The sequence below is a fragment of the Canis lupus genome, chromosome 7, assembly GCF_003254725.2.
Source record: "Canis lupus dingo isolate Sandy chromosome 7, ASM325472v2, whole genome shotgun sequence".
Classification (NCBI taxonomy): Eukaryota; Metazoa; Chordata; class Mammalia; order Carnivora; family Canidae; genus Canis; species Canis lupus.
This window is the reverse complement of record NC_064249.1, coordinates 9,427,371-9,443,524: the sequence shown is the minus strand read 5'-3', so window position 1 is coordinate 9,443,524 and position 16,154 is coordinate 9,427,371. Positions and strand designations below refer to the sequence as shown.

The 16,154-nt window shown below is 34.8% G+C and overlaps 1 protein-coding gene across 5 annotated transcripts in view; it reads right to left on the bottom strand.

The window, feature by feature from the left end:
* Positions 1-4,975: 4,975 nt before the first annotated feature.
* The window catches only part of RCOR3 (REST corepressor 3), a 52,935-nt gene continuing 41,756 nt past the window's right edge, over positions 4,976-16,154 (bottom strand). For 4 of the 5 annotated variants that reach the window (XM_025429846.3, XM_025429847.3, XM_035718750.2 and 1 more), the window contains exons 11-12: positions 8,078-8,319; positions 4,976-7,603 (exon numbers count right to left, since the gene is read on the bottom strand). In XM_025429846.3, the coding sequence (XP_025285631.1) occupies positions 7,259-7,603; positions 8,078-8,319 (587 nt within the window). In that variant the 3' untranslated portion in view covers positions 4,976-7,258. The remainder of the gene's footprint in view (positions 7,604-8,077; positions 8,320-16,154) is intronic. The other variant, XM_025429848.3, reaches the window with a different exon arrangement.

Below are 16,154 nucleotides of genomic sequence, written 5' to 3'. Positions count from 1 at the left end.
TTTGCAGTTTTTATTCTTGATCTATCAAATTCTCTGTATAATAATTTTTCAATTTTTTTAATCTTTTTGAGAAGCAACTACTGGTTTCAGAGATTTTCCTCTATTTTCTTATCTATTTCATTTATTTTTCTACTATCTTTATTTCCTCTCTTCTGTTTGCACTTGATCTTAGCCAAAAGGCCGAGAAGCGATCCTCCTCTCTTCTGTTTGAATTTACGCTTTCCCCCGCTAGCTTTTAAGGAAGAAAGCTTAGATGATTTAGATCTCTCTTTCTAATATATTTAAAGCTATGAATTTCCTTCTAGTCACAACTTTGCTGTATCCAATAGATTTTTATACACTGTGTTTTTACTTATTTTCAGTTCAAGGTATTTTCTAATTCCTCACGCCGTCACCCATTCACTCCCACCCCCCGCCCTCCTCCCTTTCTACCACCCCTAGTTCGTTTCCCAGAGTTAGCAGTCTTTACGTTCTGTCTCCCTTTCTGATATTCCCCACACATTTCTTCTCCCTTCCCTTATATTCCCTTTCACTATTATTTATATTCCCCAAATGAATGAGAACATATAATGTTTGTCCTTCTCCGACTGACTTACTTCACTCAGCATAATACCCTCCAGTTCCATCCACGTTGAAGCAAATGGTGGGTATTTGTCATTTCTAATAGCTGAGTAATATTCCATTGTATACATAAACCACATCTTCTTTATCCATTCATCTTTCGTTGGACACCGAGGCTCCTTCTACAGTTTGGCTATCGTGGCCATTGCTGCTATAAACATCGGGGTGCAGGTGTCCCGGCGTTTCATTGCATTTGTATCTTTGGGGTAAATCCCCAGCAGTGCAATTGCTGGGTCATAGGGCAGGTCTATTTTTAACTGTTTGAGGAACCTCCACAGTTTTCCAGAGTGGCTGCACCAGTTCACATTCCCACCAACAGTGTAAGAGGGTTCCCTTTTCTCCGCATCCTCTCCAACATTTGTTGTTTCCTGCCTTGTTAATTTGCCCCATTCTCACTGGTGTGAGGTGGTATCTCATTGTGGTTTTGATTTGTATTTCCCTGATGGCAAGTGATGCAGAGCATTTTCTCATATGCATGTTGGCCATGTCTACGTCTTCCTCTGTGAGATTTCTCTTCATGTCTTTTGCCCATTTCATGATTGGATTGTTTGTTTCTTTGGTGTTGAGTTTAATAAGTTCTTTATAGATCTTGGAAACTAGCCCTTTATCTGATATGTCATTTGCAAATATCTTCTCCCATTCTGTAGGTTGTCTTTGAGTTTTGTTGACTGTATCCTTTGCTGTGCAAAAGCTTCTTATCTTGATGAAGTCCCAATAGTTCATTTTTGCTTTTGTTTCTTTTGCCTTCGTGGATGTATCTTGCAAGAAGTTACTATGGCCGAGTTCAAAAAGGGTGTTGCCTGTGTTCTTCTCTAGGATTTTGATGGAATCTTGTCTCACATTTAGATCTTTCATCCATTTTGAGTTTATCTTTGTGTATGGTGAAAGAGAGTGGTCTAGTTTCATTCTTCTGCATGTGGATGTCCAATTTTCCCAGCACCATTTATTGAAGAGACTGTCTTTCTTCCAATGGATAGTCTTTCCTCCTTTATCGAATATTAGTTGATCATAAAGTTCAGGGTCCACTTCTGGGTTCTCTATTCTGTTCCATTGATCTATGTGTCTGTTTTTGTGCCAGTACCACACTGTCTTGGTGACCACAGCTTTGTAGTACAACCTGAAATCTGGCATTGTGATGCCCCCAGATATGGTTTTCTTTTTTAAAATTCCCCTGGCTATTCGGGGTCTTTTCTGATTCCACACAAATCTTAAAATAATTTGTTCTAACTCTCTGAAGAAAGTCCATGGTATTTTGATAGGGATTGCATTAAACGTGTATATTGCCCTGGGTAACATTGACATTTTCACAATATTAATTCTGCCAATCCATGAGCATGGAATATTTTTCCATCTCTTTGTGTCTTCCTCAATTTCTTTCAGAAGTGTTCTATAGTTTTTAGGGTATAGATCCTTTACCTCTTTGGTTAGGTTTATTCCTAGGTATCTTATGCTTTGGGGTGCAATTGTAAATGGGATTGACTCCTTAATTTCTCTTTCTTCAGTCTCATTGTTAGTGTATAGAAATGCCACTGATTTCTGGGCATTGATTTTGTATCCTGCCACGCTACCGAATTGCTGTATGAGTTCTAGCAATCTTGGGGTGGAGACTTTTGGGTTTTCTATGTAGAGTATCATGTCATCGGCAAAGAGGGAGAGTTTGACTTCTTCTTTGCCAATTTGAATTCCTCTTGTAATTTATTTTCTGACCTATAGTTTACTTAGCAATGTGTTTAATATTTGGCATTTTTTGCAGATTTCTGTTGCTGATTTCTAATTCCATTATACTCATTATTCAAGTTGAAGATTTGAATCCTTTTCCACTTATTAAAACTTATGGCACAGAATATGGTCTGTCTTGGAAATATTTCATGTGTATTCTGTTGTTGGGTGGAATGATCTATGAATTTCACTTAGAGGTGATCAATAGTTTTGTTCAAGTCTTCTATATTCTTATTTCTGGTTTTCATGTATCAATATTTGAGACATAGGTCATGGACTTTAATGGTGGATTTGCCTATTTATTCTTTTTTTAAAGATTTAATTTATTCATCACACACACACACACACACACACACACACACACACACAGAGGCACAGACACAGGCAGAGGGAGAAGCAGGACCCATGCAAGGAGCCTGATGTGGGACTCGATCCCGGGACTCCGGGGATCACTCCCTGAGCCAAAGGCAGGTGCTCAACCGCTGAGCCATCCAGGCAATTATTTGTTAGATGGTATACATTCATCTATTGTATTAGTTTCCTATTGCTGCATAACAAGTATTACACCTAAACTTAGCAGCTCAAAACAACACTCATTAGTTCAGTTTCTGTAGTAAGAAATCAGGGCACAGCTTGGATGAGTTCTCTGCTTCACGGTCTCTCATAGGCTGCAAATGCAACTAGAGAATGCAATAGTCTAGTAAACAGGAGAGAAGTCACAATCTTTTAACCTGACTACAGACGTGACATCATCACCTTTGCCATATCCCACTGGTCAGAAGCAAGTCACTACATGTGGCTCAAACACAGGGGCATGAATACCAGGAAGTAGGAATCTTTGGGGGGCTGCTCTATACCTCTGCAGCTAATCTGAGGTTATTATGGGGCCCTTCGGAGAATGTTTTCCTGTGCTTTTGCTTTCATGGAGGTTCCTCAATTGTTAGTTTGTTTTATCATATATCAGTCTCCATCTGCTGGTGGCACCTCCCCTGGCTTTCCTGCACTGCTAAGGGCTATTTCAATTTTTATTATTTGTCATCATTTCAGTAAGATTTGGAAGGGAAGAAAAATAACCTAGGCTCATGATGTGAAGTACCTTGTTCAATGGAGTTGGCCAAGTGTCACCATAGTACAGGGAAGACTCTTTTTTATATATAAGCCAAGTGACAAGCCTCTCAGCGATTGATTGTTTTCAAACTCTTGGAAAAGCAAGAGCATATGAACAAAATTGGTCTTGGGAATAAAGGCCTCTTGAAGCCAAATCCTACCAATCATGAAAGCTGTTCTGGGGGCAATAAGCTAGATAGCTCAAGAGATAACTTCTGTTGTGAGATTATTCAAGACCTCCTTAGTTATGGTAACTGTACCTGGTATGTTTAAATAAGATTAAATAATACAGAATAAAAAATTAACCTTCCTTAAAATAACTGGGGGGGGGGGAACATTATATAAAGCATTCTGGGAGGCTATCCTTTATGCCATTTACATTGTGAAGACTGCTCCTAGATCTCTGTAGTTCATATTCCCAACCTTTTTTCCTTAGAGACCCTGCTCACTCAAATTCCAGTTTTAGGATTCTAAAGTATAACTTATCACATTGCTACATGGCCTTTTAGGTATAAACTCACACATGCAGGAGGATTCCTTTTACTATTTTACTCCCAAACTCTATTGCTACTAAAATTCATTGCTGCAGGACATTCCTTCCTTAAGGTAAAGTTATAATCAGATTAAGTTGGGAGGGGTTGTGACCTACTTTGTCCTAAGACAGGTTATGTGTCCCCATTAAATGCTGTCAGAAAATGAGGTCGTTTCTTACATTTTATATCAAATGTTTCCTCAAACTTGATTATCGGATTCTTACTGTATTCACTTACTCTATTAACATCTTACAAATATTTATGATGAATGCCTGTTAAAAAACTAACACATACATGTTAGTTTATTTTTGTGTTTTCCTATAGTCAGAATGTATTCCTCATTTATTTTGGGGAAGCAAAAGGAGAAAGACAGATCCTGCTTTGAGTTCTAAGTCAGATTATTAGTTGTTTTGAGGAGATCTTGATACCCTAGTGTTAAGTGATCAGCCATTATTAACGTGTCTGAGTTAATACACTTTTGAAAATAGTACAACATATTTACTAACTAAACTCAATACTTTAGCCAAAAAACTTGCCAATATTCTTAATATTTTTTAAAATCATAACTGACATTTTTTTTGCTTATTTCCTACATCTATTTCTAAAAAGAATGTTGGCCTATATTAAGACAGAAGTTTCCATTCATCTTTATTCTACATTTTATTTTACTCAGCTGTAGAATTATTGAGGAAAAGTACTGATCCAAACTTACCTTTACCTCCATCCATATTACACACTGGAATTAGAGAATATAGAAAAAATATCTTTTCATTAATATTACCAGGCGTATCAACAGTGTGATTTATTTTTAGTTATGTAATGAAAAATATTTGGGTGTAGATTTTTCAAAAATGATAACCTTGACATTATGAAATGGTCATTAAAATATTTCTAGATTTTGCTTTCTTATAAAAAATCAATATTTAGAATTTCACAGTGAAGAGGTCCTAAATTCTTCATACAACATGAAATTATATAAAAATAGAAGACATAGACATCTTTAACTCTTTAATCCTTTGATTAAGCAGCAAGCATATCACTCTTCCAGGCCAAACACTGCTTAAACAAAAAAGAAAATTAATGACGTGCAAAATATTTACAAAATATGCAAAGCACACAATAAGACATCTCACTATATACATGTGTCATATTACTAATGAAGCTCAGATTTTTCTACTGTGTGCTCTAGTGTACGTAAATCAAATCACAGCACATCCCTCAGATACAGCATCTTGGCCCATGGCTGGGATAGAACAGATTTTTAAGTGAATCATAATATACTTAACAGCTGGACAGATGCTGGTGCTGACCAACTTGACTGACATGTCCCACACATTGTATACTGGTCTACTGACAAGAGACAAGACAATAAAAGCCATATAGTATGCACATATGCAAGACAATCTAAGTACTGTAAAAAAATGCTTTAGATACTTTCTTTTTAAGATATATAACTGCCCCCCCCCCGTGGCTTTTAAAGTAAAAATAAGTATAAATTCCTGAATATTAAGAATTTTAAATCAGATTTTTATCTAGTTACAATCCAGGGGTAGGAACTATTTAAGATGATCCAGTGAGAAAGAAAAGACACACCCTGGAGGAAGTTTGTGCCAGAACTTAAGGTCCATATGAGAAGTGATCTAAACTTGAAAATTAAAACTAATCAATGAATTTAAAATCGAATAGCTCCTTAAGGCTTTAGAGCCAATAGGAGGGACTATTTTTCCAACACTGGGAATATATGACTTCTCAAAAACATAAATCAAGGGCCTTAGGTGTTGACTATTTCGTGACATAGTTCTAAATATGATGAGAATATAAATGTGCAAACATTTAGCCTTAAGTTCCACTAGTAATCTAAGTGATCTGTCCCTTTCCACAAGTCAGGATTCCAATATGAAATCACTGTATCAAAAATATTAGTAACACATTGTTGAAATACTATTACTTGTAAAATATTATTTGTAGGTGCTTAATGATTTATGTGTCAATTAAGACTTGAAATGTTTTTGCTTCTTTATAAAAAGGGGTCTGAGCATTTTAAGTTAACAGCACAACTGTGACAATATACTGATACATCTTTAGATAACACAGAACAAATTCTTAAATTTATTTTATGAAATAATGCTGATGATTTAACCCTAAACCAAACCCACAAGCACAGGTCGGCTGCAAGGAATACACAAATGTATCCAAATAGTACAATAGAGATTTATCAAGAAAACATCCTTTATATTAAATGTAGACCATATAAGTATGAGGGCAATTTTAAGTCAGAACCTAAACACAAAAAGGGTATTGTAAATAAATGCTTCCATAACCACTATCTTCACGTAACTGACAAAATATAATTCTCTTCTAAAGTCCCCAAATATAGGCAACTACTAGTTAAAAGCAGATAGCATTTAGAAACATTTAAAAAAAAAAAATCAAAATTAACTCCATTTTCAAGGAACTTAAAGACATTGTATTTCAACAAATTAAGTTCTCATTTGTATGTAAAATTATTATTCCAATTCTCTTATTACTGATAGATGACGGGTCAATGACCTTTAAGCAAGGACTTTGCACTAGGACCCTAAAGTGTATGTTAAAGGGTTAGTAGGTTCAGTACATTCTTTGTGGTTTCATATAATTGCTTTGCAATTGATTAAATTGCTTTCTTTTAAAGGAATATATTAAAAATTCCTTTAGAAAAAAAAGCAAGATTTTTTTTGAAAAAAGGGATATGTACTATAATTTCTTAAATATGCATTAAATGAACATATGTCAAAATCTGAAATGCAGGCTATTTATTCTTGCACTCCTAACATAGGAAAATGTTAAAAATTAAATTAAGGAAGAAAGAAAAAAGTCAAACATCCTTAAGAAACTTAAGGAGTTTTCACAATTCCTAAGTCAGTATTTCTGTACTAAGAGTCTTGACTATGAAGAGGCAGAAATATAAAGAATCTCAATAAAATAAATACAGTAAAAACAAAACAAAAAAACCTTGGTATATAGAATACTTAGTCTTTTTTTTCCTTTTATGAGATCATGTCACTGAACGTATACTCTAGAAAGGAGGCTAACTATAGGCTTTTTGTTGTATTAACATTTAGTTCGGTTGTATGAACCAAAAAATTTCCTAGACATCCACTTATGCTAGCCCACTGCCACAGAACTAGTTCGCAGCCTCAGTATCTAGGAGGGATTGCTCTCTCCTCTTTTGCATCAGTCTGATGAGCATTGGTATAATGATGGGGTGAAGAGTTACTGTAGATCTGTCCAATTTAATTTTAGTGCAGTGAGGACTGTGAATCTGTCTGAATTCCAATAAGTGACGGTGGCTGTTGACCACCAACCGTGGACAACACTGGTCTTGGGTTTAGACGGGGTGGCATAGAATTAGCAGGGCGAATGAGAGGTGGTGGAGGCTGATTTAAAGTTGGCCGGGGCTGGATGAACCGAGCCTGCTGCTGGAGTGGAGGAGGCTGCCGGTGAAGAGCAGGGGCAGCAGGCAGTGTTGGACGAAGAAGTGGTGGAGGCTGGTTCAGAGTGGCAATGGGGGCTGTTGGTGTTGGAGTGGATGATGGGGCAGGAGGTGATGGACCCAGAGTCCGAGGAGCCTGTGGGGTCTGTGCCTAGAGGTGAGGAAACAAAAATACATGTATGAGATGAGAGTTCCTAACGAACTTAATACAATATAGTTTGGGCTGTCACAGGAAAAACAAAACAAATCAAAACAAAACAAAAACATAACACCAGTGTTTTTTGGAAGCACAAGCTTCTTTTATTTTAAACAAAACAAAACAAAAAACCAAAAACCGAAAAAGCAACGAAGCTACCAAACAGGCATCTTTATTAGTAAACAGCTTAACACTGGAAATAAAAATAAGACTATGAAAGAACAATACACTCTCCATTCTTCTAGGATCAGAACTTAGCATGTCATTAGGACTTAGGAGTCACCACCAGAGGGGCACCACTGGGTAAGTGTATTGTCAACCTTTCATGCTCATTTAGCTAGTCCTCTGACAGATTAACCTTACAGAACACACCACACAAAATGATGATTCCTCAACTCATATTAGCTCAAATTCCATACACAAACACACCTCCTCTTCTTCATCAGTGCTCTTCCCTGATGGCACATTAGAAGCACTTTTTGTCTCCTCCCCTAAAGTAGAAGCATCACCATTAGAAGCCTGGGTTCCTTGTTCTGCTTCCCACTCCTGCAATACCTCCTCTAAGTTAAACCGACGCCTGTAGTTTACAAAGAAGTTCTTCACTTGGCCAACAGTCTTGTTGCCAATTACATCTGCAATAGCTTGAAAATCTTTACCATATTTGCGGACACCTGGAAAGCAAAGTAAATAATACACCTGTGAAGGATCAATAAGGAGAGCTGTGTGTACTAAACATCATGCACACACAAAAGATACCAGCAATGAAAATCCTTTCTCATTAACTCTGCTCATGTCTCAATTCTGAGAGAGAGACTAAGATATCAGGGTCACAGATGAAAACTATCAATTATGTCATTTCAGCGAGCCAGCCACTTGCCTTCAACTGAACAATCAGAAACTTACCATTTTTTACATACTCAGTTATTTTCTCCAATCCTCTCTTGAACTCTCAAATACAGTCCATTTATTGTAAAGCATTGAATTCTTTGTTCCATCCTCAATTCCACATTCATTTATTTCCCTAGTAGCCAGTCACCTAAATTTGAGCAACACCGTTTGTAAACAAAACTGGATGGGAATGAGCCATCTCTTTTATCCCCTCAATGGACTGAGTGAGTAGTCTTAAGAGTTCCCCCATTAAGAAAAGCATTATAATTTTGGTTGTAATACCAGCTTCAACAGGATTACTTGCCTAATCTCACCAGGGTACCAATGAACAGAAATGAGATAAGAATTTAAACACAAAAAAGAATCATCATGTGATGGGCAAAAAAAGGGGAAGCTATTTTTCAGAGTTGGTTGGATTTCAACTTATCTAATAGTCCCCAGACTGCGTATGAGGAAGATTCCTAGCTGTACTTTGTAGCCTAAAGAATAGGGTTACAGTAGTGACTACTGTGTAGAGTACTTGTGCTCATCACTACCTTAAATTTAAGAAGGACTGTGCATTCAGTTGAGAACCTAACAGTTTGTAATGGAAACTTTACTGTAGTGAAAGATTTGATTTATGAACTTGAGACAGTTATTCATACTACAGGATTTGGAATGACTTTATATAATCAGATAGATAATAAGGTGTTCTTAAGGGAATTCTAAAAGGACGTTCACTGGCTCATTCTAGAAAGATGCGCTTAACTCAAAATATAAAAGCTATCAAAATTTTTGATTTGACAACTTGATAACTACTGTTTAAAATATCAGAAAACAGTAACTCATTACAGAGATGACAAAGGAGAAAAAAATGATACTTATGATAGTAAAGTCCATATTGTAACCTAAGCAACCAGAATCATGGGAATTTAAATAAATTCAACATGTATACAATCACAGATGAGACAATAATATAAGGCTATGTTAACACTTCAGGAGAAATGCTAGATACATTCTTACAGATCCCTATTGGTATCATTTATCCAATCACCTTAAAGCACCATCATGACAAAATTCTTGTTTTTAATTTCTGCCTTTATTTTATAGAGAACTTGACTGTGAGTATCTTTTGCTTATATTCAACTAGGTAGGCTTGACTTTATGGGAAGTCCTCTACCTTAAAGAGCATTTTGAGCAGGAGGTTTGACATTATTAAGCTATAATGATTTTTAATACGGAGTTTGAGGTTTGTAAACTGCTCACTTGCTCTGTTCTCAAAGGGAAAGATATGTATGCCAATAAATTATGACACTTAACATTATTTATAGTATTTAGCAACATAAGTTCTCTTTAAATCCATGAGTTTATTTCCAGTTCAAACTCTGTAACTGAGTATATCTATCCTAAGGGTGACTAGGTTACAGTGAGGGTTTATTGGGCAATAAAAATCTAAGGTTATTTAATATTAGGAATTATTGCTCTATATTCAAGTACTTCTCTATCATTTATACTTTGGAAAATAACAACTCGTTTGACATTGCTGTACTGAAAAACAACTCCTAATTTGAATGAAATCAGACACAGTGTTCTATCGATGTACTAATTTTTACAAGAGATATTTAATTTATATTCTAGAAATGACCAAAGCTACTGAATATATGAGTTTGGAAATGAAAACTTTAAATAAATCTAAGATAATTTTTCTGTATTGTAGCAAGAAGTCACATTAAGACTAACTCTGACTTCCAAGTATGAAGATATTACAATCCTCAGAATACCCATTTGTTTAGCAAAATATATTCCAAAATCCACCAGGAAGTTATCCCCATGTACATTCCATTTTACAACTGTCCTCCTTTTTTTGGATCTTGTTTTATTTTCCCTTACTCAATGGACTTTACCTTGTCACCAACATTGTTGTACTTCCAGAATTATAGACCCACAAACCAAAACTACTTCCTATAGAAGCCTTAGTTTTCCCAGATACTTTGGATGTCAAGGACTTTTTCCAAGTCGCCTAGGTTCTAAGTCACCCAGATATGTTTATTATTAACTCATGTATGCCAGTTTCATATAAACTACTTTACAAAATCTTAAGGCTCAGACCATACTGCAGACTTTTATAGTCTGATTGAGGATCCCACTCATGTCCTGAGAACAAATGGGCCTTCAGGAATATTAATGCCCTCAACTTGCAGGATGGCTGGGCAGAGACTGGAATAACTAGAGCTCCTTGGCAGTCCTCTCTGGACAACAGCAGCCTCATCCATTTGCCCCAGAGTGTTGTGACAAATTTCATTAATTTTTTTTTCTGTATACCATGATGTGAGAAAGGTTGGAAAGTACTGTCCTATGAAATATAATGCTGGGTACATAGGGTGCTCAGGAAATAGGACTGATTTTTCTCCCCCACAGCACAAGAGTCACATATAGCTAACTTCTTTACCACCTTCACACTTCCCATGAAACTGGTTCAATAGCATATTTTGGTTAGTAGGTGGAATTCTTAAGTCCATACTGTGGCTAATAACTAGTTAAATTCTAATGAAACACCAACTTAAGATTTACTAGGGCAACTCCTTCAGAAGAATCCTCAGCTAGGCTTCTGGAAGAAAACCTAGCAGGTGTAGCAATGCAGAGCAATGAACTTTAACTTCCCAAGGTATCAGAGCCACTTTAGTTCCAATTTGTACCTAGAAGAAGGGTGGTCCATTCTTTTTTCACAATTTTATAATAAGTAAGGCCATCCGATTGCTTTATCAGCATGGGAATTAAATCGTGACTAAATCTCTCTTCCTGAAGATGTAAAAGGATTAGGTCCATCTGAACCATGGTTTTAAATTAAACTTCTCACCTTTAGGGCCAAAGGTCAGTTTTTAAAGGTTACTAGAATAAAATTTTAGAAAATCCTGGAACAGGTATATTGTAAATTTCCCAGGAAGAGAAAAAAAAGTGTTTTCAGTCAAATTTCGAAAGTTGCAGTGAAACAACCTGGCTTCCTATGCTGGCAGATGATACCTTATAATCTTTAACATACACTTTTACAGTTTTGCTTGGAAAGTAATATAAAAGTATAACTCTCGTCACATTTTATCAAAGCCCACATTCTCCAAACAGTATTCTTCACTCTGCCCCACAAAAAAACATATATTCATATTTTTAAAGATTTGGCTAGTAACACTGTAACTTCAGGGGCATTTGTAGTGTAGTGTTTCTCAACTGTGGACATAGAATTATAGGCTCTCCCCTCCTCTATCTCTCCTGAGATAGAAGGGATATCATGAATCTGCTTTTGGTATATTTAAAATGTTATTTTTAAAATCTGATCTTGGGCTACCAAAAAAGTCAAAACGTTAAGAGTAGCAAGCTGCTTCCAGGTAGTACAACTTGTGTGTGTTTGGGGGTGGTGGTGGTATTATTTCTTGCTTCTTATAACAATATTTCTTAAGTGAGCATGTACTTAGTATAACCAGGAAACCTATTTCTGAAATAAGAACATAGTGATATCTAGAAATCCCAGGGATGTGGTTCTTTCCTATCAATAAAATATTAATTTTAAACTCAAACCATTTGGCAACATGCATTTCTTTCTACCACCTATAAATCTCTTCAAGAATTCATAGTAAAGAAAAGATACCAACAGCAGTGGGACAGTGAATGGTGCATCTATCTAGGTGAGGTCTAAAAGTCAGAATCAATTCTCTTTCTAATATCTAGCCTTTCTCTTCTGAGTCTTGTGTTCCCATCATCCTTGTTTTAAGTTAAATCCCATCACAAAGATGCTGGAAATTTTGAATCATTAATTATTTGAAGCAAGTGCATCAGAGGGCTGACAATTATACTTTTGGGTCTCCATTCTTGTGATACCTGTTATAATAGAAGAAACTCTCTAAAGCAAATGAGTGTCTTTTAGATGAAAAAATATGAATCTCCTGATCTCCCTTTCCTTTTGATTATTCACGTACTGGGTTACAATCGCTGTTTTAATCAAGCACCAAAACCATTCTCTCCTCCTTTAAGAAACATTCTTTTTTTTTTTTTTTAAATGTACAAGATAAAATTAGAAGAAAATTTCGAGGCTTACAACCTAAAAACAAATAAAATGTATAAACTACAGGAAGAGAAGCTAACATTTAACTGTGAAAGCATAACTGACGTGAACATAGTTCCATCATTTCCTGTTTTATAAGAAGACAGGTAATATGAAAAGGGGGGAAAAAAAACCTAAAAATTAAAGCTGATATCCTGATAAAACTGGGAAAGTTTCTTGTTGTTTACCCCAAAATAGCACTAACATTTTGGTTGAGGAGTATATTATTTTTTTAGCACTAATGATTATGAAATGAATACATTTAAGGGAAGGCCTAAAATAAATACTGTATATACTAGGTTCTGCCCTTCTTTACTTTAAAGAGTCAATGTTTTGTCCTATCATTTAAATGTATTATTATTTTTTGAAAACAGTTAAAAATCGTTTCATTTTACATGAAAAAAATACACCCAAATCTAGTTCCTTTCTTAATTCTTGCTAAATAAGAAATGTTTATCATATGAATATCAAGACTGATTTTAGGATAACTTCTAAGAGCACTACAGATTAGAAAAAATCATTTATATATATATGAAACAAGCTATAAATAGGGATATTTCCACTAACACGAACTGTGAAGACTATAATTAATCTGTTAACTAGTTTGTTGTAATAGAAAACTCAGATACTTGGGGCACCTGGGTGGCTCAGTGGCTGAGCATCTGCCTTTGGCTCAGGGTGTGATCCTGGGGTCCTGGGATCGAGTCCCACATTGGGCTCCTTGCAGGGAGCCTGCCTTTCTCTCTGCCTATGTCTCTGTCCCTTCCGCTGTGTCTCTCATGAATAAATAAAATATTAAAAGAAAGAAAAGATAGAAAGAGAGAAAAAAAAAGAAAGAAAACTCAGAAACTTAAAAGACTAAAACAGATTATAGAAAGTATAGAAATACATTCTTAACAAGTACTTTTTAGAGGTTTAAATTAGCCACACTTATAATAATAACCTATCTGGGGACTCTTGAAGAATGTTAATGAAGTTATAACATACCTAGAGCTAACATTAACAATTATAAACAGACATTCTTGTTTGGTCTGAGCAGGACTCCCTGCCCTTCCAATTAGGGGAGAAAGAAGGAAAAATAGCTTAATATTTATTTACTTATTCATTATATAAATAAATATTATTTATTTATTTAAATAGTTATTATTTAAATGGTAGTATTTAGTTAACAACAATGTGAGTAGATGGGGAAAAAGTGGGAAATATATATTTAAGCCCTAGGAAATAATCCTAATATATGTATGTGGTTTTAAAAGTTACAACAAAAAAGTTTATTTAATAGTAGAATTATAAGTCTCACTATGACACTATAGAGTTTCTCTCTCCAGGTCACTCTAATAGTCAACTATGAGCAAGATTTAAAAAGGCATTTAATAAATGAGTGTCAAATCAGAATATACACAAAATGTCTTAAATATAAAATGCTATAAAATAGCTATAAAATAAAACTAAAATGTCTTAAATATAAAATGCTATAAAATAGCTATAAAATAAAACTAAAATGTTAATATCAAAACAAATGATTTATATTTTGTAAACCTGAAAGTCATAATAATATATAAAGGTTTATCAAACATGAAGATTAAAAAGAAGAAAAACAAAACAATTGCCCACTAAGATGGGTACTTATGGACAGCAAACTACATGTTAAAATAAAACCTGTGGTTATGTACCTTAACCACAGAGATTCAGGTACAGGTGACATTACTATAGGATTACACTGTTTATAAGACACACTTCTGAGCATTATATGAACATGTGGGCTCATTAGCAAAAATGGCACTTTTTGTTTTCCCTAAGGTAACTATTTTGGACACAAAGAGCTCTATATTGTTTTCTTTTATATAATGAACCATTTCCCCCCCAAAAAAGCCTTAAAAACTCAAAGTGAAACAAAAATTCCCTAGAGTTAAGATAAAGACATTAACATATTAAGAAAGTGGCTTCAAAATCCTAAGAACATGTATATTTTTGTACAAATTGCTGCATTAGTGTAATTTATTTAGGAATTACTTTTTAAATGTGTATAAGAACATAATACTGAATATCTCAGCAGAGATGAAATGTTTGATTATATACAAATTCTTTTAATATTTATAAACTGAGATAATATCCACATATACAGCTCAAACTATACATGTAAATCTTGCCATTGCTCATTCTCTTGAATGCAGCTCTACATATTTGATCCAGCCATAAGATTCCATGGTAGTACTGCAGAACAATATCAAATCTTGAATCCTCTAGAAACATTAGCCCAGATTTTCCTCACAAGTCTCTCCAGAAAATCCTTTCACTGGGATATTTTCTTATAGTAGAGTACAAGATTTATATACTAACCTTTAAGCAACTGAAATACCGGAAATCAGGGTTAATCTATGGGCTACCCACAAACACACATACACGCTAAGATGGATAGAAACACAGGCTTTACATCAACAAAAGCAATGTCTCCTCAAATAACTACATTAGAGCTATAAGTCATAGATCTAAATCAATAGGAAGCAGCCTCTGAAAATACTAGGTTTCTTTGTTTGTTTTTTAAGTAACACAGAGCTTGCACTCATGACCCTGAGATCTAGCAGTATGCTCTATGGAGTAGGCCAGCCAGGCGCTCCTACCCATTTTTTTTTCCTACTCATTTTTAAATCTAAATTTTAAACAGTTTCTAATTTAAACATAGCTATTATTGAACATTATACACTAATTAAACTTTGTTCTGACTCATTTAGAAACTTAGTTCCCCAACTATAGATGTGCTCCATGCACATACAGCACTCTGTCTCCATAGGATCAAGTGTTTATTCTGTTTATAAAATGACTGTCTTGTGCTGTACAGGCCAAAGAGAAGGCTGACATCATCCCGATGGCACCCTCCTGTGACATTTTCTAATCACACTGGCAGGGTAATTCTTACTTACTCTAGTCCAAACTGCAGAGTCATCTATTAACCAATCTTTAATTACATTACTCTCACATCCAAATGATACCTGCACAACCTTTTTGAGTAAAATATGTTTTCTGTGTTTGAATACTTAGAAATATTTTTTAAAGTATACTTATATGTTTTGTTTCTCTTATAGTAGTTAACCTAGATAAAAAAAAAGCTATTAGTATTCAACACAAAGAGGGTTCAACCACAAAAAACCAAATTGGAGACCAAATTTATAATTACACAATCAGTCCTACAGAAGTTTATCTTGAACAAAAAAGAAACAAAAAACAAAAAACTACAACACTGAATAAAAAATATACAGTTTGTCCTTCCTTAAGTAATTCAAACATGGGAAAAATCCAATTTAATAATGCTACTGATTTGCCCATGGGATTCATAATACAAAAAGTGCTCTCCCATATAATTTAACAAAGCATTCTTATAAATAGTACGTTTAAAATGCTATATATATATTTTAATGTATCTTTTAACTCTCTCTATATATATGTTTTAAAGTCGGCTTTCTAAGCATTCAGTGGCATATCTCTTAAGTTACGATACACTGAAAATTAAGTATATCATTAATATTTTCAGTACCTGACATTTATCAA